General features: G+C 43.4%; 2 protein-coding genes across 3 annotated transcripts in view; both read right to left on the minus strand.

Moving 5' to 3' along the window:
- The window catches only part of CDC40 (cell division cycle 40), a 487,800-nt gene that overhangs the window by 287,112 nt on the left and 174,759 nt on the right, over positions 1–25,929 (minus strand). The window lies entirely within an intron of this gene.
- FIG4 (FIG4 phosphoinositide 5-phosphatase) overlaps positions 15,598–25,929 on the minus strand; it is a 104,122-nt gene continuing 93,790 nt past the window's right edge. For both annotated transcript variants that reach the window (XM_012753173.3, XM_076003065.1), the window contains one exon: positions 15,598–15,947. In XM_012753173.3, coding sequence (XP_012608627.3) covers positions 15,770–15,947 — 178 coding nt within the window. In that variant the 3' untranslated portion in view covers positions 15,598–15,769. The remainder of the gene's footprint in view (positions 15,948–25,929) is intronic.

A 25,929-nucleotide genomic window follows, 5' to 3' on the forward strand; every position in this document is an offset into this window, starting at 1 on the left:
CACCTTGATGGCTGGGAGCTGAAATCTTCTGGAGGTTTCTTCACTCACATGTGCAGCACTGATGGCAGCTGTCAGTGGGGACCTCCGCTGGGACCGTTGGCCAGAACACCTACACGAGGCCCCTCCATGGCACCTGGGCATCCTCACAGCATGGCTGCTCAGGACTCACAGGTGAGAGCCTCAGCTTCCAAAGCAGAGCTGTGTGGCCTCTTAAGAACTCCTGCTACCATGGTCTCAAGCCTGCCCAGACCCACCGGAGAGGACGGAGACCTCATCTGTTTTTGGAAGGAGTGTTACACTCACACTGTAAGAAGCATGTGTGAGACGGGAGACATAGTTGTGACCTTCTTTAGAAAAATACAACCTGCCACAGCCCCTCTGTCCAGGACACTCCAAGGCTATTTTTGCTTTACCCTTTCCCTAGCGGGGAGGGGGATGGCAGGTGTGCAAAGGAGAACTTCTCTTATTCTTTTTTAAATTTAAACCCTCAAACATTTTGGGCAATGGCAATAGTCCTCTCCTTGGCCCACGTCACTGGCCCATGGAAACCGACACAGAAATGGTTCTCTTGTTCCCTTTTCAGTGTCTGTGGTCCCTAAATGGCCTGGCTGTGAGGAGACAGGGGGCAAAAGAATGAACTGTCAGGGGACGAAAGTTACTATTCCCAAATATTCTCCTACTACCAGGAAAATAATAAATATCGCATAGGCTCGTTGTGAGAATTAAAATAAGAACATACGCAAAGCTGTGCGGCTGAGGGAGGACTGGGCAGCCCTTTCTCTCTGTGCAGGGCTGGTGCTGAGCAGGGTTAACTTGAGGAGACTGAATTAATATGAACTTAGAGTTGACAGGGGAGACGACTTAGGTAACTCCTTTAAGAGCAACTAGGGAGGGAAGTGCTATTTCCTAAGGCCCTTTATGGCTCTAAACTGCCTCTCTGGTTCTGAGAGTCCATTCCACTTACTGGCTTCCCAGTGCCCTGGGAGTCCCGCCGGCCGGCAGCTCCTCGTTGCAGACTAGACCCCAAGACCGTCTCTGCGAGCTGAGGGGGGCCTGCCTTGGGGGCACTCGGGGCTAGTGCAGAGTGGTGCTTTTTCAAAATCAGTGTCTGGGTCCCCAAAGACTAGAGCCGTCAATGTACTCCAGCCTCTGAGGTGACTGCTAAATAACTACACCTAAGGACAATAAAAGGACAGATAATCCTGATTGATAAGAAATTGCCTTCCTTCTCCTCAGTTGAACCAACTTGCAAGGCGCTGTGGCCATCAGCTGTGCTTGCACAGTGCTCTTGCCTGGAAAGTTTTTGTGGATGTGTAATAACTAGTTCCTTGCAGTGCCACAGAATTTGTTAACATCTCCTGTGCCCTTCCGTCAGGCAGTAGGAGTAAAGTCAAACTCTCATAATGAAAACAATTTTTCAAAATACAGTTAGAGGAATTGCTTTGTCATTTACAGCAAAAAGAACAGTTTGCTTAAATTCTTTCACCGGGTGAACTTTTTACCCTCTCAGAGCAAGGAAAGGCACATATTGGGCTCAGACTGGACTGTCTGTCGTGACTGATGTTGGAAGCAGAAAATGACACCTTTGCTTCTCTGTGATTTAGAATATAATACAGCAATTCTCAGCTTTTTGGTGACAACAGCATTCATTTTAATAGCAGTATGCTTGGCGAGGCATGTGAAGGTATTGAAAAATGGATACGATGCAAAATCGGTCAACAAGCTTTGCAACATGAGCCTCGCCGCCATGTGCACAGCGACTGTGTCATTCCTGTCGGCCCCTTCCGCGTGGCGTGGCTATTTGAACGGAACGGCGACTGCCTGGACTACCTCTCCAGCACTCGGTCCAGTGCTCGGAGTCCTCTCTTTGGAGGGGGCTTGACTATGCTCCACTTCTCCCCTCTCACCTGCACCTGTCCACAGCACGCTGCTCACCCAGCCCAGGTCACCTTCTGGCTGACAAGCTGGTCCTGCTGTGCCAGCACTCAGCAGTGGTTAAATGAGCTCTACACACCAATTAAGAATCCACAGCACATCTGCGAAAGGATTCCTGCACACCAGTTGAGAGCCTCTGGATAATGAGTCCACACAAAGACCTTGTTTAATGTTAAGTATCATTTCCTCCTAATCAGCAAAGCCCTGCTGGTCGAGGTGCTGACCTGCATGCTCCCATGGTGCCCTGCACTTACTTACTTAGCACACAGTATGATGGTGATAATGTTACCTGTCAACTTGACTGGGTCACAGGGTGCCCAGACATTTCGTCAAACATCCTCTGGGTGTGTCTGGGAGGGTATTTCTAGATGAGATTAACCTTTGACTCAATAGACCACGTACAGCAGGTCACCCTCCCTACTGTGGTGGGCCTCACCCAATCAGTTGAAAGCCTGAATAGAACAAAAAGCTGAACTCCTGTGTAAGAGAGAATTCTTCCCATCTGACAGCCTTCATACTGGGACTTCAGCTTTTTTCCTGCCTTTGAACTTGACCTGAAACTTTGACTCTTACTGAGTCTCAAACCTGCTTGCCTTGATGGGAACTGTATCATCAGCTGTCTTGGTTCTTAGGCCCTTGGACTTGCACTGGAATGGAACCATCAGCTTTCCTGGGTCTCTTGCACATCTTGGGACTTGCCCATCTTCATAAGCATGTGAACGAATTCCTTATAATAAATCTTACATGTTATGTATATACATACAGAGTCACCCTCGGTATCTGTGGGGGATCCATTTCAGCACCTTCCTTGAACACCAAAATCCATAATGCTCACGTCTCTAATACAAAATGGCACAATTTGCATGTAATCTATGCACATCCTTCTATATGCTTTAAGCCATCTCTAGATTGTTTATAAATCTGAATACAATGTAAATGCTATGTAAATAGTCATTAGGCTGTATTGTTTAGGGAATAATGACAAGAAAAAAGTCCGTATACACACCATATTTTTATAAATATTTTTGATCCATGTTTCTTTGAATCCATGAATATGGAACCGAAGGATACAGAGGGCTGATTGTGTGTATACATAGATAAATACATACATACATTGATACACATGGATGCTCCTCCACTTACAATGGGGTTATGTCCTGATAAACCCATCATAAATTGGAAATATCCTATGTCAAAAATGCACTTAATACACCTAACCTACTGACATCATAGCTTAGTCTGGCTTACCTTACACGTGCTCTGTGTGCCTACATTGGCCTGCACTTGGCAAAATCCTCTGGCAACACAGTACATGGTGGTGTCAGTTGTTTGCCCTTGTGATCTCAGGGCCAATTGGGAGCTGCGGCCCACTGCCACCATTGCCCAGCATCAGCAGAGAATGTTGTGCTGCATATCACTAGCCCAGCAAAAAAAATCGAATTTCAAAATTTGAAGTTGGTTTCTAATAAATACATATTGCTTTTACACTATTGTAAAGTTGAAACATTGTAAGTTGAACCATCGTGAGTCAAGGACCATCTATTTATGTATTTATATCATATCGGTTCTGTTTCTCTGGAGAACTCCGACTCATACAATCACGCTTCCCATTGTGGATCTTCAGTGCCCTTATCTTGCTTGTCTTCCCATTGGACCATAAACTCTGGAGAAAAGGAGCACTGTTGTGCTTGCCAGCACGTTCTGTCTTTAGCAAAGCCTGGCAGTAGCAGGTGTTCAGTTCTCACCCTGTAATGGTCTACCCTGCCATGTATCAGGCTGCCTTTTCCTCTTGGTAGCTGGCAGCATGCTTGGGTAGACCCAGTGTCCGCTTAAGTCTCCAGCTTTTGTGTACTTGCACCTTGCCTAGCATGTAGAAAATGCGAGTGTGTGCACGCCTGCACGCACGCACACACACACACACACACACACACACAGAGCTTGTTGAGTGGTTTAGCTGGAGGTGTACTGAAACTCAGGAGTAAAGGGATGCTTCCGTATTACTAAGGCAGCCTTCCCCTCATAGTCCTTGGGGGCCTTATTTGGAGGAGAAAGGGGACTTCTTGAGATGGGAGGAGTGACATGGGCTGGTGGCTGTGTGGTGGGGGACGGGAAGGGGCAAAGCCCAGGGAATGGTTTTGTGGGACCAACAAGTCAAAGCACTAGGGAGAAAGAGAATCTAGGCAGAATGCTTTGGGTGCAGACAGGCCCCAAGAGTGTTCATCTCTGGAAGTGTTGAGGTTTGTGTCTCATTCTAAGGCTGAAGTGTCACTTGGGGCCATGGGGTCACTCGTCTAATTCTTAGGGCAGGTTACTTGTTAGCGATGGTTCCACCAGCCAAACATGGGCACCAGGGCTCCACGTTCCTACGGTTTTCTTGCTCTGTGGCGTTTGTCTGAGACACAGGGTCAGCCCAGCAATCCCACCCCACGAAGGCTTGCAGGACTCCCCACGCCGAGTGTGTCCCCAAGAGTGCTGCTCTTTATAGCAGGGGAAGGAAGTCTGACTGCATATTCCTCCAGAGGAAACATTTGCCCCATTGTAGGTTTCTTTTGTTTGTTTGAATTTTATTTTAAATTGACAAATTATAACTAAATATTGATGGGCTACAATGTGATGTTTTGATAAGAGTTTATGACATGCTATTTCCTAAACATATTTGTCAAATAGAGAAACAGCTGACATTACTGGCCCTGGGAGTTCCAGTCGGAATCTTTTTCATGCTCAAGAATGCACACTTGTTTTTTTCTCAAATATGTAGATACTTTTTACCTGGAAACCAACCCCTGTGCATTATTAGGTACAAATTAACTGCCTCGCGGGTTTCATTAAAAACTCATGGGGTTAGGCCGGGCGCGGTGGCTCACGCCTGTAATCCTAGCTCTCTGGGAGGCCGAGGCGGGCGGATTGCTCAAGGTCAGGAGTTCAAAACCAGCCTGAGCAAAAGCGAGACCCCGTCTCTACTATAAATAGAAAGAAATTAATTGGCCAACTGATATGTATATAAAAAATTAGCTGGGCATGGTGGCGCATGCCTGTAGTCCCAGCTACTCGGGAGGCTGAGGCAGAAGGATTGCTTGAGCCAGGAGATTGAGGTTGCTGTGAGCTAGGCTGATGCCACGGCACTCACTCTAGCCTGGACAACAAAGTGAGACTCTGTCTCAAAAAAAAAAAAAAAAAAAAAAAACTCATGGGGTTGACATGTATTAAGTGGGACAGTCACAAAACCAGGGCAATCAAAAGCCCTGAGTCTACTCTCTCGGGGACTCTGAGGAGTGTGGCCGGCAGGTGCGGCTGCTGCCGTCCCCACGTCTCTGCTCTTCCTAGCGCGGAGCCGCCCTCAAATTGAGGCTTGAGGTTTGCAGCTCAGCACGCCTGGGACCCAGTAAGTGCTCGATCATGTTTGTCTACCTGGAGGTAGGCCCTCCAGTTCAATCGGATTCTGGTTGTGAAAAAGAGAGTTTAAAACATATCATTGTAAAACAACCTAAGCATTTGCACATACAGGGGTTTTCTGGGTACAACATTCGCTTATCAGCAACTTTACCAAAAGGATTTTTTTAAATAGAAATGAAATCACCTCTGAAGTGTTGGGCAGAGCATGTCCTGGTGTGGCATTCCTGCTCCCCTCGCTGGTGTATGTGACTCTAAGCCCAGCTCAACATGGTAAGAAATATTTTTAGTCCTACTGCCTCTCTCCAGCTACTGGGCTAGGCTGCCCTGCCCCTGTCCCCAAACAGAGATGTCCCTTTTATTCTCGTGCACATGGCATCCCCAGGAATTGGAACCCTGACATGTTTGCTAAGGTCAGGGGCCCTACCATTTGTCTCTTCCGAACTTCTCAGCAGAGTGGCTTTTGGTGGAGAGGCCCAAGGGGTGGGCTGCATCCTCAAGGCTGGGAAACATCTTGCCCCATCCTGTCTGCATGCTTTCAGCTGAGGGAAAGTCCCAGGGTCACTTTGCTCTGGACTACCCAGTCCAGACACTGGGGGGGGCCACCTCCTGTTGTTCTGGAAGCTGCTGAGACAGGGGCACAGGGGCTGGAGGCTCCGGTCGGAGAGGCAGGCTTCACAGCGCTGTGGGCAGGTCTGGTGGTGTCAACTATGCGGTAGGCCGAGAGGCAGGGACAGTGCTGTCCCACTGGCACTATGGGAACAGCAACAGACTGTCAGGCTTCTAATCTCAGGCATTTGCCCTTAGTTCTAGGTTGATCCTTGGTTCCCCTGGCATAATGAGCCCTATCAGTGTGCCAGCCTTTGGGGGGGGGGGTGTCTGTGTAACCCAAATACAACTGGGCCACCTCTAGGACCAGTTTCAGCACGGCATCACATTAAAAAACCCAGCAATCCAGACCCCTCCCTCCAAATATATATGCAGATATCTATAAACATATTTATGTAAAAAAATGCACATACATACTTGAAAGTTTGTCAAATCCCATTTCAGACTCAGTTCTTGGCAACACTTTCCAGACATCTCTGTCACTCTCGATCTCACACCTCCCTCTCTTCTTACCACCTCCCCCTTGTGGGGACTCCTCCTGCCATGATGCCCTCCTGTCTTCTTCCCTGCCAGGCCTTGCTGCTCTTGCATTCCATGCCCCCAGTATGTGATCTCCACACCACACGGAGTCTTTTCCTAATGGCTTTCCTAGTGAGAATTTGCTGCCCTGGAACTGTGGTGAATGTGAATTCCCCACTTGGCTTTATGGAGATGGATATGGATGAGGCCACTTAATCACGTCTTCCTCACAAAATCAGGATGCCTCTAGTGTAGGCTACTCTTCTGAGCCCAGAAAATCTTTCTAAATTCCAGTCTTAGCAGTTCTGTACCCTTCTTTTAGTAAATATGTTATAGTCCAGCAAAGTGTTTGGGCCTCCTTGCATAGTTGAAAGAACCATTCTAGACCCTGCTTTCCTTGGATACCTGTCCAGGAGTGGGGTACATTGCTCTCCATGGGCACTGCCAATCAGCAGGAATTTACTATGCCACACGCATGAGTCAGGACCCCCTCTCTGGAGACTGCTTCCCCGCCACCTTGCTTGTCAGTGCTGTGGTTGAGACCTTTCTTGCAGTCAGTAGCTCTCCTCAGCCTCTCATCACCTTCTCACTGTGCTTCTTCTAGTCTTTTTCTCCAAACCAGAGCAGAACCAGGTGCTGAGATACAGAGGACTGCCTAGTTTTTGTAGACTTCCCAAACCTTGAGAAAATTACACCCCAGCTGGAGAATCTCAAATGGCCTTTAGTTTCTTGGTAATAAAACTAGCATATAAAAGTGCCTGCTACAGGCCAGGAATTCTTCTAAACTCCTTCCATGAAATGTCTCATATAATCTTCACAATAATCCAAATGAGATTCTTGCTATTCTAAAACTCACAGACTAGGCCATTTAACAGAAACAGAAAATGAGGCAGGCAGAGGTTGAACGTTGCTCAAAGTCCCTTGTTCACCACGTGCTGAACTAGGGATACAATCCAGGCTGACTCTCAATCCTGCACTTTGACCGAGTATTAGACACAGGTCTGATACCTGGAGATGCAAAGTGTCATCGCGGCCCCGTTAGGGGAGGGGCTCACAGAGAACAGGTAATAAATGGAGTCCAGGCCACCGTGCAGCACACCATGGGCCCACCGGGCCTGCCGTGTCATTTCCCCAGACCCTCAGCGTATCGTTGGCACTGATGTCTTTCAGCTGGAGTCACCTCCACACCTCCACGAGGGATCTTTGGACCAGAGTTTAATAGCTCTCTGAGTGGGGAAGGCCAACTGGAAACTTTTCAAACTGCTCCCTTTCCCTGGGGCAAGATTGTCAATCAGAAACTATCACACCCCAGGGCATAAGGAGATTAGGGCCACTGTTAAAGAAAATAATAGTTTCCACATAGCCCTGGCTTGGCTGTAACCCCCGGGGGTACACTGAGCTCCCCCACACCCACGCAAGTGCGGGTGTTTCCACACACAGACAGCTCTGACCCAGGAGCAGACCCAGGGACCCCCCTCCCCACAGCTGCCAACCTCCAGCAAGTTGATTTTGTTAAAAACAAATAGATAAATTCACCTTAGTAAGTATGTAAAATAGGAGTCCTTAACACATGTAATAATTTGAGTTTCCTGAATAGAAATACAGAAGTCTCTCAGAAGGTTTATAGAAACATTTGATTTAATTCTATCCCCACCAAAGATTTCATGAGGAAAAGATAGATTTTTTTACACATGCTTAATAAACCTGAAACGGTCGGAAAGGTCATATACTTCCATTTACTAAATGTTTTCTCTGAACAAGCTGACCTGTGAATTTCTCTCTCTGAAGATACAGACAAAATTAAATGTTTTATTGAACTGAATTAAAGATGACTTCATAATCAGGGCAGAGAGATTCATAAAGGTCCTTTTTTATCACACGTGATTTGCCAACATGTGGTATCTTTTCTCAAATTTATTTTTCAGAGGCACTAGGTTTTATTGAGGCAGAACCAAATTTAACAAAATTGTTATCCACATCTCTTGGAAAAAAACAGACCCCTGTAGCTAGTGTGTCTGGAGGTGGAGAGTTACACCATAATTCTCCACAAATAAGTAAATAGTAAAAACAAAGTACATTAATATGATCTATAGTCTAGCTTCCCTGGCTAAAAAAAAAAAAAAAAATCAAAAGTAAAGAAATAAGGATGAAAAAGTACATTGTCAAGAATTTTCAACATTACCAATACAATTTTATTATGTTTTAATGACCAAGTCCAACAAAATTAAGGTTCTGCAATGATTCTTTTGGATGTGAGAAATAAAAGCAAATTCTATATATATTCACACACACAAGTAAGTCTCTTTCCTCAAGAAAAGCAAGGCACCTAGTCTGTATTCAGACCACTCGTGGGTGGTAGCAGACAGAGGTAAGCGACAGATTGGGAAGTGAGTGGTTAAGGAGGGTACAAGCAAATCTTCCTTGGACATATTTTAAAACAGTGACAAGTTAACATCTTTTTAAATGGGTTGGATGCTCAAAGGCAAGAGGGTGGTTCCAGTCTCCTGCAGGCCGAGATTCCAGAGAGTCCCAATGCTGCCAGCGCTGTCTTCGGGGCACTCACTCGGCAGCATCTATTGAATGCCAGCCAGGTGGGCTCCGGGTGTGGGAGATGAAGATGCACGTGGATTAGTCTCTGCTCTCAAGATGCACAGTCTTCCTGGGAGGCAGACACGGAAACACACTGTTACAGATCCAGGGTGCTGTGAGCACCTAGTGGACAGTGTGTCCAACTGAGGCACTCTCTCCCAGACCCTCCATGGGTCCCACCAACTGTCTACAAGTTAGCACCCTGAGCCTGTAACCCCCAGCACAGCGGTTCTCAAAACGTGGCTCGTATACCCACTGGAGTTCTTGAGACTCATTCAGGGAGTCTGCCAGGTCAAAGCTATTTTCATAATGATACTAGGATATGCCTTTTAATCTGTTGCCATCTGCACTGATGGTGCAAAAGCAATGAGGGTGCAACTGCTGGAGCCTTAGCACCAATCAAGGTGCGGACACCAAACTAAACTGGTAGCATAGTGTGCATCACTGCCACACAGGCTCAGGAAACAACCGGTTTCACTTAATGTCCTTGATGAAGCAGTAAAAATTAATTTTATTAAATCTCTAAGCTTCAGTGCCCTCTTCTTACATATTCTGTGATGCACTGGGAAGTACATCTAAAGCACTTTTCGGCTGCATGCCCAAGTATAACGGGTGCCTTAAGGAATACTGCAATTGTTTGAGCTCTGAGCCATGAGCCACTTTGTCATGGAAGACCATTTTTACTTGAAAGAACAATTGTGAGACAAACTAGAGTTATTCAGACCTGGGCATTTGGCAGATTTTTTTCTTGAAAATGAACAAAGTGAGCCTGCCTATTATTACAAGGAAAACTGGCAGTATTTGTTGCCGATAATAAAATTTGAGCTTTCAAGCAAACATTATAATTTTGGAAAACTTATATTCACCACTATGAGTTTGGCAGCTTCTCAATGCTTAAAAGCTTTTCTAGAAGATTGGTTGGCTATAAATGAATGTGTCAACATTTGGAAGATCTGCCTGACTCCATGAAGCAATATTTTCCAAATTATCAATGCACGGTATTACAAAATCATGCATGGGTAAAAGATGCAATCTAAATTCAAAATAGACCAGTGGATTTTAATATCACAGATTGAAAAGTTCATTGATAGTTTTGGATTCCACAATGAAAATAACCTTGAAGGATGACTTGTTGAGTTTTGGTGCATTAAGAAAGAATATTCACAATTATCTAAAAAGACTGCTAATGTACTCTTTCCTCCTTTTTCCAACTTCATATCTCTGTAAAGATGGATTTTCTTCATTTGTTTCAACCAACAAAACATGTCAAAACAGATTGAATGCAGAAGAAAATAGCAGAATCCAGATGTCTTCCATTAAGCCAGACATTAAAAAGATTTAAAAATGTGAAACAATACCAATCTTTGTTAACATTTGTTTTGGAAAAGTTACTTTTCATAAAAAATATGGCATTTTTGTTAACAATGATGAGTTTTTTATTGTTCTTTTTAAGTTAATAAATATTTTAAAAGTTTCAGTGTCAAATTCTAAGTGTGGCAAATATTGATGGATAGAACCTATGTAAACAAAAGCTCTTTAGGGGTCTACAATAATTTTTAAGATTGTAATGGGCTTCTGAGCCCCATTTGAAAACCACTGCTTAGCTATCAGGCTCTTTGCAATCTCACCTATCTTATCAACATTATTTCCTGACCTTTCCTTTCCCATTATCTCCTCTCCTTCCACCACCATCCCATGCCCAGAATGCCGCATGACTTTCAGGCCCCTACACAGGTGTGTAGGTGGGCTACACACCTGTATTTCTGTCATTCTTTTGAATGCCTTCTCTAGTACCCTTATGTCAGGTCTCTATGGCTGCAGTCCCCAGCTCCCAGGCCGTGGCCTGTCAGGAACCAGGCCATGCATCACTGCCTGAGCTCGCCCCCGCCTCCCTGTCTACCCCCCACCCCCACCCCAGAACCCTGTCCTGACCTGTCCGTGGGAAAATTGTCTTACATGAAACTTAAGAACTAGGTCGCACAGCAGGAAGCTACATCTGTATTTGCAGTCACTCCCCATCACTTGCATCATAGCTGAGCTCTGCCTCCCCCCATGCCCCCGCTCTGTGGAACAACTGTCTTCCACAAAACCAGTCCCTGGTGCCAAAAGTTTGGGGACCGCTGCTCTACAGGTTCTCTTAAACTCCTATTTAGTAAAAATTTCCCTCATTACCCTAGAATGTGAGTTACACCCTCCTGGGGCCCCAGATATTTGTGCACAGCTGCTGATGCTGAGGAATCATTGCGTATTAGATTGTTTCCACATCTATCTTCCCTCTATGCTGTAGGCTCCTCTGGGCAAGGAAGAGTCGCCTTCATTCTTAATGCATTAAACTCCAGCAGCTAGCACAGCTCCAAGCACATTGCTGATGCTCAACAAATTCAAAAAAAGGAAGGGAGAAAGGAGGAAAGGAGGAGAGGAAATTACCTCTTATTCTCCTGCCCTGACTTAATGACCCTGTGTCAGAGGGAGGGCACACGGTGGGTGACGTGGAGGAGGAGCACCCCCAAAAGAGGGCTGTGCAAGATTAGACAGCAGGTGTACACTTGAGCTACTAAGGGTAGCCTCCCAGCACGCACACAAGCCACCTTCTTTCCCCCACATACTTCTAGAAATGTCTTCTTTTAACATAAGCTGAAGATACTCACATACAAATTTAATTATGTCCTGCCCCCTGTGGGAAACCACCCAGAGACCTATCTCGCTCTCATAGCCACAGGTGATGTCATGACGCCCTTGTTCCTTTATTGCAGATCTTCAGGATGTGCCTTAGATATTCTGCCACTTTAGGACCAGATGGTAAGTTTCATCTTCAGCCCAACCTCCTCTAAAGAACAATGAATGACAAGGGGGTAGGGAGAAGGACAAGATAAGAAAACTTCATTTTTAAATTATTAAATATAACTCCTATATTAAAAGGAAAAATGATATTGTTATAGGAATGCTGGAATTATTTGCTTCTTAGCAGCAAAGAAAATGCAGATGGAGGTATTTGCCTTGTTTGTGCAACCTTGAGACAATGTATTTGTGACTCCTCTTCCCTACTCCCCACGCCACCTTTCCCCAGCATTTGACCAGCACCTTGGCTGCGACATAGTTTAGCAAATCCTATTTCCTAGTCCTTCTCTGTCTCTATAAACTAGTGCAAGTGGTTTAGTTTTGTAATTTTCTTTGTGGAAAAAAAAAGTCTTCAACCACTGAGGATCAATTCAGACTATAATTTTTATTTATCAGTTGGATTGACAATTATATTTGAAGTCCACTCAAATGAATGTACTGAAGAAATGAACTCACAAAAATTTTGTGTGTGGGTAGCCAAGAGTTAAAAGATAGCTTATTATTCTTTACAATAAGTGACTCTCATCGGCTTTTAAAATGCAAAAGGGCACTCAAGAGTCTGTCAAAGAAAGTTGCCCACGTGCAGACAGAAAAACCTGACCTATGCCAGGAGCACAGCAGAACACATGCGGTTTCCAAAATCATCATCACCTCCTTCCAAAGAGAAGGTAATAATTCCCAATAAGTAAGTAAAATAGATCATTCTTCCTTCAATAAAGCATTCATCTAACCATAACCATCAGTTAGCTCATTGGCCAGAAAGCTTATCTTAACTGAACAAATAAAAAATGCTATGGGGGCAAACCAGAAAAAGAAAATGGATCTTTAAACTGATTTTAAAAGAGCAAAATGTGATTTCAAGAATAAGCACGTTTGGGGCATTAGAACATCTTCGCCTTCTCTGGCCACTCTAAGCAATTTCACTCTGACCAGCCAACCTCAAATGCACGTGTGAGGACAACTGTGAGGAACATTATTTTCCAAAAGGAGAAAACACTTCTGACTCAGCAGCTGGTCAATTCCAGGAAGAAGAAAATTCACTGAGTTGGGGAAAAAAGCTTTACTGTGAAACATGTAATAAAGATGATTTCAGCTAAAGTTGGAATCTCATTTTCAAGTGGCAACTAATTTATTCACATAAAATGAAGAATAAAGTCAATTTGAATTCTGAGAGGAGTCACTTTCTGTGGAGAAATGGGCTTCACATAACATAATTTCCATTTGGATGCACAAAGTCTAAGGTTAAACTCTTCTGAGGACAGAACACAGTCATACGAATTTGCCTCGTGACAAGAGAATGATTTTTTTGGTCAGAACCATTTGTTCAACAGATATGTCCAGTCTTCCCAACAGCATGAGAGGTAGTGCGTAAGCTGGAAACATCCAACCAAGACTGCAGGATCGCCAGGTTTGACAGAGTGAGGCATGACTTCCTCAATAGTAGTGGCTAGATTTATGCCAAGTGGCTTCAAGAAGCTTGTTCCCCCCACCATCACTCACTCACACACACGCATCCCTAGGAGGTTCACATTGTAATTTTAATGTGAGTGCTTTGCTCTTGGTATCTAACATGCCAAGCAAATTTTATTTCATGGGACCTGGACATTACTTGCTGAGATTTCAATTTATGATCTACTATGTTTCGAGGTTCATTTCCATTGCTTGATTTAAAGAATCAAAATCTACAATGTCAAGGGAAACTAGAAAGCATTCTCCTTTTTCAGGGGCTAGAGCACGGTAAGCATGAATACGGGGCCTTGTTCTGAGATGATGCTCAGTACCAGTTAGCAAGTGGTGGTGACTACACATTATCAGTGATCTTTTTAACCAACCTGTAGTGAGTATTTACCATGTGACAGACACCATGCCAAGTGCTTTACAGGTATTATCTTATTTCTTTTTCTCAACAACTCTTTATACTAGATAATAAAATTGAGGGTTACAGACGCCAAAGTCCCATAGCTACTAGTGAGTGATGGAGACCAAAGCTCCTGCTCTTAACCATAACTTATTTCTTCCCTTTGGGTCTACAAAAGATAGCAGCTTCTACCTTTTCTATGATATTATGACTTTTTAGTGCTTTCAGATGTATACGTACTTTGCTTACATGCTCCTTGAAGTCATTAACCTCCTTCTAGAGGTTGAATGTTATGTCTGCTTTGCTATCAATTTGTAAGGCCTTCCTTGTATAGCTGAAGTAATCTGAATGGCAAAACTAATACTTCAGATCTCATCTTGTTACATCACAATTACGTTAGCTTTGAGGACACAGCAGCTGCCTTAAATAGAGAACATAAGGATGTTGGTAATAAAAACACCGTCGCTGCCACCACCACGAACCCCACTATCATTAATGGCAGCTACCACTGCCTGAGCATCATTTATGTGGCAGAACCATGACTATGCATTTTACAAACATAATCCCTAAACTTTACAATAAGCCAACAAAATATGGAGTATCATCCTCATTTTACAGGTACCGATAGTTAAACTCAGATAAGTTACGAAAAAATATCTGGATTCTAGATCTTTTCAAAGGATTTAGTATAAAGTTCATTCTCATAAGTAGGAGGACCTCCAGAAGCCATGTTAAAAATAAATTTTAAAACCCAAGATCAGTGTTTGATCTATAGTTGGTACCTCTGCAGCAACTTGGGAAGACTCATGTGAGATCCCACACACCACAGCAAGCTATTGTATGAGACATCTAAACTGCGCCAACACAAAATTCCTCTCACCTATTATTGTGTCATTTTCTAATCTTGATTTCATGATGGTGTCAATCAAAAATGTCTGTTAAATGGGGACTTAACCTTTCTTTGTGATATAAAAACTTCCACAGAATCTTAGCATCTCCAGGTTGCTGTTACCTTTCAGTCACTTCAGCTGATCTGTTTCCCTTCTCCCATTACGTAGCTTGGTTTTCTTCTCCAAATGTTGCTTATGGGGAGAGGGAACTGAGATAACTTGTAATCAAAGCATAGATCTATTGAGATCAAATAATTTGTGTTCAACTGTTAGAAAATGTAGACAGTTGTCCACATTAGCGTTTGGCTACATGGAGAACAAACCACACGTGCCTGGGACCAGTCAACACCTGACTGAACACCAGATGTCAAATTATGTAATGTAGCTGTGCGCCATAAAAAGTCGTTCAGAATAACAATTTTTAACACTTTATTTTTATATAATTTTATACTTACAGAAAAACTGTAAGAAAAGTTCAAATAACTCTTATTTACTCTTTACTTGGATTTACCAATTTTACTATTTTGCTCCATTTGCTTTATCATTAATTCTTTTTCCCCGAAACATTGGAAAACATTTTTTCCACATTTTGTCCCTTTATCATAAGTGTTTCAGCATTTATTTTCTAAGAACAAGGGCTTTCCAGGCAATGACATTTTTGATCAAAATATAAAGTTAACATAAAAACCTCAGAATAAATTTAAAAACGTTAACTATAAAGAAAAATACTTTGCCTTCATGGCTAAGGCTATAAAAAATACTTTGCCTCCTTTCCTCGCAAGAGAGGAATTTTTTGACCTATTTTGCTTACTGGGATATTCCTAGACCTTGCCGTACTGCCTGGTACACAGCAGGTACTCAATAAACACCTGTCAAATTAATCTGTTAGTGTGATTATGTGATACTACATTGACTACACTTATGAACAAAGTATGTCTAAAATCAAGTAAAGGCGATGACAGCAAAATATTCAGTCATTCCTTTATTACCTACCATTTGGAATTTAGCAGTTACAAAGAGGGAATAGCTTCCGATGCCAGGGACTTTTGGGAAATGACTTTTTAAGATGAGACATAGCAGTCTAATCTAATGAAACGTGTCCTTCTCGGTCCCCCCGCGGCCAGGTGAGCCTGCGCTCTTCTCACAGGTAGCGGTTCCTGATGTGCTCTCGGTACATGGAGGCGTCCTCCTTTCCCAGGGGCTGCATGATACCCTGACTGGCCTGGATGTGCGCTTGGAAGATCTCTGTGGATTTCCTGTCCACTCTTGGGGGCTGGACCTCATAAATATCGTCTTGCGAGAAAGCCGAGATGGGTGTTCTACAAAAGATGAAAGAAGAGGGCTGCGTTAATGAAAATAAAGGAAGGGGCATAAGGAGCTACGGTCTCAGAAGCGTTTGAGAGCCACTAGCCTCCAGAACGCTGGCTATTAACAAGCAGCTGGAAGACCTCCCCAGTGGCTGGCGTCTCCATGGTGGTGTCCTCCTCTGCCTGCAGGGCGGAGCTGGGCCAGAGCCTGCCTGGGAAGCCTCGCTGTCCCCACAGTCCTGGCGTCCCCACAGCCCCGAGCACCCTCCTCTGTCTCCCTCATGTGACTGTCAGCACCTGAGCTGGGGGCTGTACAGTCTTTGCTCCCTTACCTTGGCACATGGTAGGCACTGAAAGGCTTTTAAAGGCACATTTAGTAGAAATAAGTGAAGGAGGGGACTACTAATAACTCCTACCACAAGGCTATTGAGAGGAGTAAATGAATTCACGTGTAAAGCACTCAGCATAGTGCCTGCACTGCTCTAAGTGCTCAGCAAATGGGAACTATGGTTAACAATGACAGGTGCACAATTCCTTACCTGAAATTCTGAAATCCTAAAAGCCTTAACAACCAAAAGTTACTTCCCCAGCAAAATCTGATACAATCGAAACTCATTCTGTGGCACATCCTAATGAATGACAATCATCCTACTTCATGTGAACATTAGTGTGTCTAACTATCGTACGTGGCCTCAGATCATGCTCGGGATGTTATTCTAAGATGTATGTGCCATCTTCCTATGCTAACAGCCAGTTCTGACTTCCCTAACTCACCTGGCCTCAGGATTTTGGATGAGGGATCGTAGATCTATAATATGCAGCTTCCTTTCTTTCTGGAGTGATTTGAAAAGCACCTAAGAATCTCTCTATTCAAAAATATCACTCCATTCCCACTCTACTCAGTCTGCCATAGTCTTGAAACTTCCATCCATTCCTGGGAGAAGACAATGACTCTAGAAAGGCCTTGTCAAAATGCAGCTTTGCGTCTGACATCCTTGCCGGGGGTAGGCTCTCAAGGGATGAGTCAACCGGCAAGTCAGGTGTGACGCAGAATGTCTGTAGAATGTGCATGCCCACGTGCGTGCATGCCCAGGAGGGTCAAGAAGAGGCCACTGATGGGGAGGATGGTAAACTAACAAGACATGGTGAGGGGCTGGGCGCACGATGACAACATGCTCTGCCGCTTGGCTCAGGGCTGGCCCTGTGTGGTGGCGGTGCTTTTCCACAACAGGGTACTCAAGATAACGCAGAGAAAGAGAAACTGGAGAATCTATTCTGCTGGGCTGGGACCTCAGCCTTGCTCTTGGGCATCTTGTCAGAGGAATCAGAAAGGCATCCTGGATTCCCAGCTGTCTGGTTAGCTGGGATCCCCAGAGCTGGGGGAGATTCCCTGCAATTAGAAGCAGAATTGGATCTCAGACCCAACTGGGTCTGTACTTGGGAATGTCAACATTTCACTGGACACCAGGAGGTGCAGTGACATACAAGACAATACGGTAAATCCCACCCCCCACAAAAGGGCTCTATTGTCAATTAAATGTGGGTCTTTTTTACTCTCCCAGGAAACAGTCAAGGTAGCCTGCTATACTTTGCCTTTATCTAGAACTCGGACACGTCCTGAGATGGCTGGAAACTCTACATCAAATTGCATTAACATAACACTGAACTAGAGGTGAGCAGGTGAGCCAGTTGGCCTGTCTGTAAATAAGGCCCTTCAAAGGCTCAGTAATAAGGAATCTCAGCTTCTTACAAGAGACTAGGTCTTTAAAGATTTTGATAGGAGAGGAGGAGGCGACATTTTAGTTATGGACAGAGCATGAGGACAGCAAAACACTTATTGTGTGTGCTTCTCAAACACTTATCTGCCTTCAACATGGCAGGAAGCCATGTCAATGAGAGACCAACAAGAAGGGCACCACAAAACGGTCTGGCAAAAGTTGAGGATTTTATGCCTAACCTTAAGTAACAACAATGATGTGGAAAAACTATTTATAGCACGAAGTATGCAATGACCTTACTAGATCTCAAAGAAATTTATGCATTTGTAATGTCTACGGTTGCTAAACTCTTTTGTAGCCTCATTTGTAATTAGATTTACAAGATAAAAGAACAGTGTTTATGAATGTACACACACATACATGCTTTGTATGTAGATATGATATTTATATATAATATTTATGCTTTATATCCACTAATACATATATGTATATATTCTTTAAACACAATGCTAAGGAAAGGGCTATATATATATTTCAACCATCCCCACCAAGTAATGTCAAATGAGTCCATGTGTAGTTTTACAATATCCATTCTATTATGCAGATTTTGGAAAAGTATAGTTGATGAGCATATGAGATTGTGGATCCAATAAATCTAGATAACATATTGTAACATTTACTATTACTTAGAGTTAGAACATCTTGCCCTTAAAATGTGACTGCTTTTATTTTATACTGTTATATAGAAAGAATCAATGCAACACATAAAAGAGCCTTAGAGCCTGCTACATGGTTGTTAAAGTTTTCAGTTGAAATGCTATTACATCACTGTCATATGTGTATATTAATTAAATATATAAAACTAACAACACTTATCCAATATGTATCATGGAAAAACTACTGTGCTTTACATCAATACTTTTTATGTTTTTATTATAAAATAAAACACAGATACAAGAGAAACCACAAACACACAGAATTATTATAAGGTAAATATTACCCACGTCAAGAAACAGAAATTCTGACAGCCAACCCAGAAACCCCTTCCAGGTGCCTCATCCCAAACACAACCCCCTCCCTCCTCTCCTAAGTAGCCATTATCCTAACTTCTATAGTAATCCCTTCTTTGCACTTCTAAAAAAAGATGTTTTCATTCAAATGTGCATCCCTAGATTCTATAGTCTTGCTCACTTAAAAAGTGTGATATGCCTTTTAATCTATAGATTCTCTCTCTTTTCTTTTCCTTACAATTGGTCTATTATAGAATCTAGGTTGTAGAGTCACCCTCAGTCTGGATTTTGCTGCCCACATATTCAAGATGCAGTTAAAAATGTTTCTCTGTCCTTTATATTTCCTGTGGTCAGCAGTTGGATCCAGAGGCTTGGTGAGACTCTGCTTCTACTGCTTTGGCAAGACCGCAGGTGGGTGTGCTGTTTCGCCAGGAGGGCCAGCACGTCTGGCTGTTTATCTTTCTCCACGGGAACAGCCACTGAGGCCCAATGCCTACATCCAGTAATTCACTGGGACTGTCCAATGATAACTTGACACTTGGTCTTAAATCCCTTTGATGTCTGTCTGCATTGTTTTTGAATTTTTGCATTTTAGCTCATTTTGTAATGGTTCAGTTTTCACCTCTTCCATTGACTTTTCTGGCATGCTTTCAGCATCTGTAGGGACGTTATTCTGCTTGTTCTTTATAATGTTATACAGGATTGGCCATTGATACTTTTCTGTTGTTCGTTATGCAAAATTAGTTTTCCAGAACCTTTAGAAGGAGATGTAGTTCAGGAAACCCCCTCTTGGGTTGTTTTAGTGAAGTGTTCAGAACCATGGCAGCTTGCTTTCTGAGATTTCTTCTCCGTTCCCTTTCCCCACTTCTATCTGAAATTGCCTTCATCTCCATTGTTACTATCCTGCTCAATTTTGGCTCCACTTTCAGGAATTTCTCCTCAGAATGGGTCCGCTGTCCACAAAAAGAGCTCTGGCTATTCAGTTTCAAGAATTCGTGTTGCTCAGACAGCTCAGCCCCTTTCGGAACTCACCAGGAGCTCCTGGCACTCCCCTGGTTGCATCAGGTGAAAGAGCTCCCAGTTCCAGCTGCTGTGCTCACATCAGCCCACTGCGATTTCTAGTGATACCTGTTAGCGGTCTGAGCTTCTCCTGTTCTCAGGCCTGCCAGACACACCACTGTTCCCTTCCCGCTTCTTCCTCTTGCACAAACACTAAAATGCAGGTCTTGTGGCTGTTGGTGGTTTAGTTCTACCACCTGCTAATATTTTGGGGTTTGTGGGGACATCTGATTACAGAATTTGAGGTACGTATTGCCTATGGGTATTTGGTTTTGCTACCTGGTTATTCTGTTTTTGTGTGAGGATTTAGAGAGATTTAAAAAATGCTGCTGCTGCTATCTTCTTATCTTCTTCCAGAACCGCTAGGTATATCTACATTTTTTTTTATTCAGAATATTATGGGGGTACAAACATTTTGGTTACATGAAATGCATTTGCCTCACTCAAGCCAGGGCCACAGTGTGTCCTTCCCACATATAGTGTGCCCCATCTCCACTACTAGGCATCCATCCCAAGGAAAAAAGACATTCTATAATAAAGACATCCGCACTCGAATGTTTATAGCAGCACAATTTACAATTGCAAAGATATGGAAACAGCCCAAATGCCCATCAATACGTGACTGGATTAATAAAATGTGGTATATGTATATCATGGAATACTACTCAACTACAAAAAACAATGGTGATCTAGCACCTCTTACATTATCCTGGATAGTGATTGAGTCCATACTTCGAAGTGAGGTATCACAAGGATGGAAAAACATGCACCACATATACTCACCATCAAACTGGTACTAATTGATCAACACTAAGGTGCTCACATGGTAGTAATACTCACTGGGTGGGACTGCAAACTAGTACAACCCCTGTGGAAAGTACTTTGGAGATACCTCAAAGAGGTATATCTACCTTTAAAAGTATATTTTGCACCCATCTCCAAAACTGAGCCCTAAATTTGATATACTGTCACCTGCATGGCTCCATTTTCCTTGCCCCTGAGGGCGGCACGGCCACCCCGCCTCTCCTTACCCAGGGCTGCTCGCAGAGATGCTCTTTCCCAGCTCCCCTCCCACTCCTGCTCCCCTCTCAGACAGCTGATGGGGCAGCTATCCTAGCGATGAGAAATCTGGCAGGGCTGAGGTAGTAGAGCTCTTAATCTTGCCATTTATCTGCATGTGGCTAATCAGGTATTGCCTATAGAGTAGTGGAAGTACAAGTAAAGTCAGAGAAACTTAAAAAATGACTGTATCAGCTATCCTTTTATTGCAGCTCATAGAAGATGGTTAGATTTGGGCTTCGTGCTTCATGCACAAGGGAATCTTTCTGGATGGCTACCTAAGGACCTTGCCCCATTACCTGAGCAGGGTGCCTTCTCCAATCTTGCCTAGTGGGATTGGATCAGTGCTCAGGATAAACAGCAATTAGACGTTTCCCCTCTTCTTCCTTTCTGAGTGGCAGTTTTTTTTTTTTCCTTTGTAGCCATTGCATATCGGAAGCAGATAGGTAGCCTGTTTATAGGTCACTACGTTACAAGAAGCTGCATCTGAACCTGATGAAAAGAGCTGCACATACTCCAAGATCCTAGACTCTGAGTGGGATGCAGTAACTTGCAGGGGAGGGAGTGGGTTCCACCTATAGCAAGAAGAGTATGCCTGGATAGCTAGGTAGCTAGAGGGCAGACTGCAACACAGAGCGCAGATTAGATTCCTCGGTGCACTCCCCTTCTAGTGTGCAGAGGTGGAAAAGCAAAAACTAATACCCCAGACTCCCTTGCAATTTGGGTTCTAAATATGATTTGTCTTCTACCTACCACTTGCACTCACATGATGCTTTGATCTGGAACCGAGTAATGCGGAAAGAAGCAGGCTGTACAGGGTAGTTGTTTTGCAGACTGTGACAAAGGAAATGTTCTTGAGTTGGCCATTGCAGTGGTGGGTTTTTGAATACAGCAGTCCCCCTTTCTCCATGGGGGATACATCCCAACATCCCCAGTGGATGCTGGAAAGCATGGATAGTACCAAACCTTATATACATTATGTTTTTTCTATGTACATAAAGTTCAATTTATAAATTAGGTACCATAAGAGATTAACAATAACTAATAAAAAATGGAACAATTACCATGATATACTGTAATAAAAGTCAAGTAAATGTGATCTCTTTCTCTCTCAAAATGTCCTATTGCTCTGTATCTCAGGTAACTAAACCCACAGATAAGGGGGACTACTATACAGCTGAGGCAGCTGGTTTTGCAGCCAACAGCTGCTGGGACAGCTTCCCAGTGAAGGCAGATGCAGCAGCTACTCTGATGGTTTGCCATACGGTTCTGGGAGTCATTCCTGGAAGCCTGGATTACAGTCTGTTTCCTCAGCCCTCCAATGATTCTGAAAGCCACCATAAAACCCCATGATAAATCTCTTTCTGTTTAATCTACCTCGAGCAGATCACGCTCTCCGTAACTGAACCCTGAACAGCACAGCCAGACAACAGCAAAGCACCTCCAGCTCCAGCTCTCTCACTTCAACCAGGAGCCGGCGCGCAGGCTCCCAGGTGACTCCTGTTCCCAGATGTTTCTGGCAGGGAGGGGACGCTTCCAGCTGCTGAGCACATGTAGGTTTGCTCCCTGCTGAGAGAGAATGCACCGTCTGCCACAGGCACATACGCGAGAGGCAACGGTGGCACATTTTATGTTTTAGCCACAGCCATTAATATTTTTTATTGGTACAATGACATTATTTTTACATATTCTCTGAGAACTAGAAAGTAAAATGGCATTTGTAATTTTAAAAGAACTTTTGCTTTTAGAGAAATAAAGCATGATGATTTTCTGACTTAAAACAGGTAAAATGCTTCTAATTTAGGATGCAGTTTATAAGCGGTATGGTTTCCCTCCCATCTGTAGGACATACCGTCATACCGTCAGCCTTGGTATAGAAAGCAAAGCAGTTTTTCTCTGTTTCAGCTGTGTTTGTTATCACAAACACCGAGGAACAGCCAACAACACTTGGCTGCATTGTCTATAGGTTCTTACTCCAACATTCCAACCGTTGCTTAACGAGCACATGCTTGGCTTGGAGCCACAGGCCACAGGGACAGGTTACCCTGCACAGTACTGGGTCTGTTCTGAGAGGGCTCTTCTGCCAAGTCAGAGCAGGTGGCACATCAAGCACACTGCAGCTGTCCTCAAAGGGCAAAGAATGGAACTGCTCCTCCCAGAGTCATCCTTCCTCCCTGCCTGCATGCAGGGCCAGACACTTCCTCGGGGCAACTGGTATTCCATCAGACACTCACACAGTGACCTGTGGCAGCAATCGGTCCCTTCTGTCCTCACATTTCCTGGAACAGAGCAGCAGTGGTATGGCACTCATGGAAACACAAACCAATGGGTGGCAGTAATGGCCACGTGTCTCATCTCCCACGTGGTAGGGATGATAACTCGGCTAGTATTCTTCATGCCTGTCCTGATAACTCCCGCCATTTCCCGCTTATTTATAAAGAGCTACCACTGAGTTTGTCATGTCACATCGTTACACCTCTTGTAGCTGCCACCTTTTTTCCTAATAAACTTTTTATCTTAGAACCACTTTAGATTTATAGAATTACTATGAGAGTATAGAGTTCTTGTACACGCCAGGGATCCCTACAGAGGACAGACTCAGTGTGGGGAGTTAAAGCCTGAATGGGGAAGGCGGGCTCTGTGTGTAAGGGCAGCCAGAAGAGGTGTGTCAGAGCCTGCACAGGGAGAGGCAGGCATGGGACTCCACATGGTGGGGTGGCCTGGGCCTCGGGGATGAAGAGGGCACCCCTGCAGGTGGCTGTCTCCACAATGGGAATCAGAGCCTGAATGGAAGGCGTCCACGTGGGGAAAGGGGTGGATGCAGAGGGGATGAGAGATTGGTTACATACAGGGAGATTCATCAAATAAATATAATAAGGATAATGAGAGCCAAGTTTCTCACTGTTGTAGATGGCAGTTACTAATATGGAAAGAGAGAAGCATAGAATGAACCCTGGATACCCTACAGTTAGAGGTATCAGAATGAAACTATGGATTCAAAGACATATTTAGCTGTATTTTATTTATATTTATAATATATATTAATATTAAATATATAGATTTAAATTATATAATAAATAGATATATGTGTGTATATATATGCTTGTATATATACATTTACACATATATCTATATGTATATGTAAATGTGCGTGTGTTTTTTGACTGGGCCTAGGAGCACTGACCCTCCAATGGCAACAGATATGCCTAGTACCCAGATCTTGGCCTTAATACCAGTATCCATTAAAAAGGACCAGGATCCTTGGAGAAATAACTGATTTCAAGGCTGGGCTAGGCAAAGAACATGATGAGCCTAGAACATCTTGTGCCAGAAATTAAGGAAGTGCTCAAAGAATGATGAGGACATGTTCAAAGGACACAAGAGCCAGGGTGAAGGGACTCTGGTGAAATCCGGGACAATTTGAGCTACAAAATAAATAATGTCAGTAACAGATTAAATCCCACTGAATAAATGGGAAACCAAGATCTCATATTGAGAAAAATCAATAAAAAATTTGAAAGTTTGATGAAGAAAAGATTTTTACATAGTTTCAAAGTAACTTCCATAAAATAGTCATTAATTAAAAAGAAAAGAACAACTTCACAGTAGAAAAGCACAGAAGATACCACTTTACTCAGGGATTGAAACACACATCATCAGTAATGGGATAAAGTGAAATTGTGCCACCTATATGGTGCAATGAAAAGAACTCACCACTACTCTGTGATAGTCCTGCCTGTATACGTTATATACCTTACAACCACAAACCTTTATTATGTCACATTTTCTGGGGTCCAGGAATCTGGGAGTGGCTTAGTTTGGTGGTTCTGGTTCAAGGTCTCTAACAGGTTGTAGTTAAGCTGTCAGCTATAGCTATCATCAACTCAGGGCTAAAATGGAGCTGAAAAATCTACTGCTAAGCTCACCCACTTGGTTGACAGGCCTCAATTTCTCACTGGCTATTGGCTAGATGCTTAAGTTCCTTGTGGAAGCTTGCTCCCCAAAGCAAGTGATCCAACAGATCACTTTTATAACCTATCATTTTTGCTGCATGCTCATGGTCACAAAGATCAGCTCTGGTACAGTGTGGGAGGAGATTACATCAGGGTATGAGTAACAGGAGGTGGGGCCAATTTGAGGGTTGGCTCCCACACTGTCATATCCCAATTCACAACCTGAAGGTAATCATGACAAACCCAAATCAATGGCCATTCTACAACATAATTGGTCTGCATTCTTCAAAGTGTCAAGATCATGAAAATCAAGGAAGAGTAGGGAACTATTCCAGAATGAAAGAGACTAGAGAGAAACGACAGCTAAATGCAACAGGAGACATTGGACTGGATCCTTTTGCAATTAAAGACATTTTTGGAAAAAATGACAAAAACTTGAATGGGTTCTGAGGATTAGATGGTTGCAATGTACTGATGTTAATTTCCTGATTTTGCTATTGTATTGTGATTTTGTAGAACATTCATATTTATAATAAATAACCACAAAAGTGGTAGGAAGAGAAAGGATATCAGGTCTGAAACATATTCTCAAATGATCTGGTGAAGAGGGATGTTCTCTGCTCTATAATTGTAACTTTTAGATAAGTTTGAGGCTATTTCCAAATTAAAAATGCATATAAATTAAAAAGACCAGTGACAGAAATTTTAAATTGTCTAAATTAAACCATAAGTTTGAATTATATGAAACAGCTGTTTCGGTAGGTAAAAAAAATGTGTGAATATTGGTAATATCATATGGTTCCATTTAATACAAGAAAATTGCAACAAACTAATCAACATCAAAGATAATGAAATTCTGGATTTCAATAAAAATGCAAAAAAATTCACAGTGCCCTTTTGAGGATCTCCCTGCAATTACTCACTTTGTCCAGTGTCCTTAGCAACTGTCTCTCTGCAGACTCCTTGCCGTGAGCATACAGAGAATGTGCTGCAGGAACTCCTACCTTAGAAATGATCCCTTCCTTGAGTTCATAATCCCCTCCAGATACGGACCTCTTTCTCTGCACTCCTTCACAGCAACATTTTTTGAAGGAATGGTTTTGAAAGAATGCCACTCTTTACTGAAAACCCTCCAGCAGCTTCCCACTGGATGGCTTCCAAGTGACAGCTAAGCTCCTGTGCCTCACTCCACGCA

This window comes from Microcebus murinus, chromosome 5 (genome assembly GCF_040939455.1).
Source record: "Microcebus murinus isolate Inina chromosome 5, M.murinus_Inina_mat1.0, whole genome shotgun sequence".
In the NCBI taxonomy this organism is placed as follows: Eukaryota; Metazoa; Chordata; class Mammalia; order Primates; family Cheirogaleidae; genus Microcebus; species Microcebus murinus.